At 44.3% G+C, this 1,586-nt stretch overlaps 1 protein-coding gene across 1 annotated transcript; it reads right to left on the bottom strand.

Moving 5' to 3' along the window:
* Nucleotides 1-550: 550 nt before the first annotated feature.
* LOC119282237 (putative glycine-rich cell wall structural protein 1) lies at nucleotides 551-1,367 on the bottom strand. The gene has a single exon (XM_037562537.1). It carries the CDS (start codon nucleotides 1,365-1,367, stop codon nucleotides 771-773), a length of 597 nt encoding a protein of 198 aa, XP_037418434.1. The 3' UTR covers nucleotides 551-770.
* Nucleotides 1,368-1,586: the final 219 nt, after the last annotated feature.

Genomic DNA, 1,586 nt, shown 5'->3' with positions numbered 1-1,586 from the left:
GACAACCATAACTTTAGAAGATATGTCCATTCAAAAAAAAAAAGGAAAGATCAACATTCGAATAACAATTTCCGCCATTGTGATCGATATAATTGAAGTTCCAAAGTTGTAAAGCTAACTTTCTAATCTAACAAGTGGATCATGCAAAAAAACTGAAAGTGCAATAAAAATATGAATAAAAGAAAATTAGACCATGCACCTTCCCATCATTCATGACTTCATGGCACAAAGTCATGATAGGTGTGACCTAGTACGGCTTGTGATGATCACCACTCTCTCATAGCAATGTGTGTGTGACCGAGGATGTGAAGGATATTGGGGTGTGGTCTCACGATGCGGGTTCCTAGCCTTGGAACTCCCTAGAAGCACTACCCAGCAAGAGAAGTTTATGCAAAACCAAAGTGGTGGATGTGAGTTATGTGTTATATGACTGACGCCGTTTGTGAAATGTCATGTATCATTAAAATGATATTTTTTGGTACTTAACCATAAGTGAGCAACTTATGTTACATCACCATAACACGGGCAAAAAGCTTACATTGCAAGTGAATTGGCCAAAACGATGGTATATAACTTAATAGTGATACATTGCCATGTAACATTCTTGTAATATATCACGAACACTAGTACATTTTCCACTAGAACAGTGAAGCCCTTATTTGATAATATGTAAGATGATAAGAAATAAATGAAAAAAGAGTCAAAGCTATCAATTTGACACAGTACAGTAGGTTGGGCTCCATTTTCTTAGATTCCTCACATGAAGAGGACTAGGGGTTGGCATTGCCATACCAAGATCCAGCACCTTTGCCTGCACCACTCCCACCATTTCTTCCTCCGCCATTGCCAACACCGTTTCCACCAGCATCTGCATTTGTACTACCTTGTCTATACCAATTGTTAGTAGCTGTAGCTGAGCCAGAACCAGTGCCACTACCAGCCCCATATCCACTAGATCCTTGATAACCACTAGCTTTCCCTCCACCACCGCCACCACCGGCACCGCCAGCACTAGTATATCCACCATAGCCACCACCGTAAGGATATGAAGATTCTTGACTATATTGACTAGAACCGGAGCCAGAGCCGGACCCGCTACCATATCCAGTTCCACCATTTTGGCCACCGCCTCTGCCGCCACCTCCACCTCCACCGCTTGCATGGCTACCACTACTAGAACTCACGCCAGACCCAGTTCCACTCCCAGCACCTGAGCCACCACCACTCACAGTTCCCCCACCCTCTCCTCCTCCCGCTCCCGTTCCCGTGGCGCTTCCACTGCCGAATCTAACCACCCTTGCAGCATTGGCTAGTCCAATGCTCAAGAGGACAACATAGCCGAGGGCTACTAGCTTTGTGCCTACCATCGTGTGTGTTTTATGGACGTGTGTACTCTTGCAAAATGAGATGAGTTCTAAGCCAAATATCAACGAATATTTATAGTGGTGCTTCCGGCCATGCATGTTGGTGGTGTTGGTGGAGTTGTTGACGAAGTCATGTCTCAACTGCAGGTGGAGGCTTAGAATAATTAGTGCCTTAATTGGTGCAGGTAAAAGTAAACGAGATGACTGACTTCTAATCGTGAT

Source organism: Triticum dicoccoides, chromosome 3B (assembly GCF_002162155.2).
Source record: "Triticum dicoccoides isolate Atlit2015 ecotype Zavitan chromosome 3B, WEW_v2.0, whole genome shotgun sequence".
Lineage (NCBI taxonomy): Eukaryota > Viridiplantae > Streptophyta > Magnoliopsida > Poales > Poaceae > Triticum > Triticum dicoccoides.
This window is presented reverse-complemented; position numbering and strand designations above follow the sequence as displayed.

Excerpts from the sequence above, each read along its gene's own strand:
- LOC119282237 (XM_037562537.1), bottom strand. The coding sequence starts at position 1,367 with ATGGTAGGCACAAAGCTAGTAGCCCTCGGCTATGTTGTCCTCTTGAGC.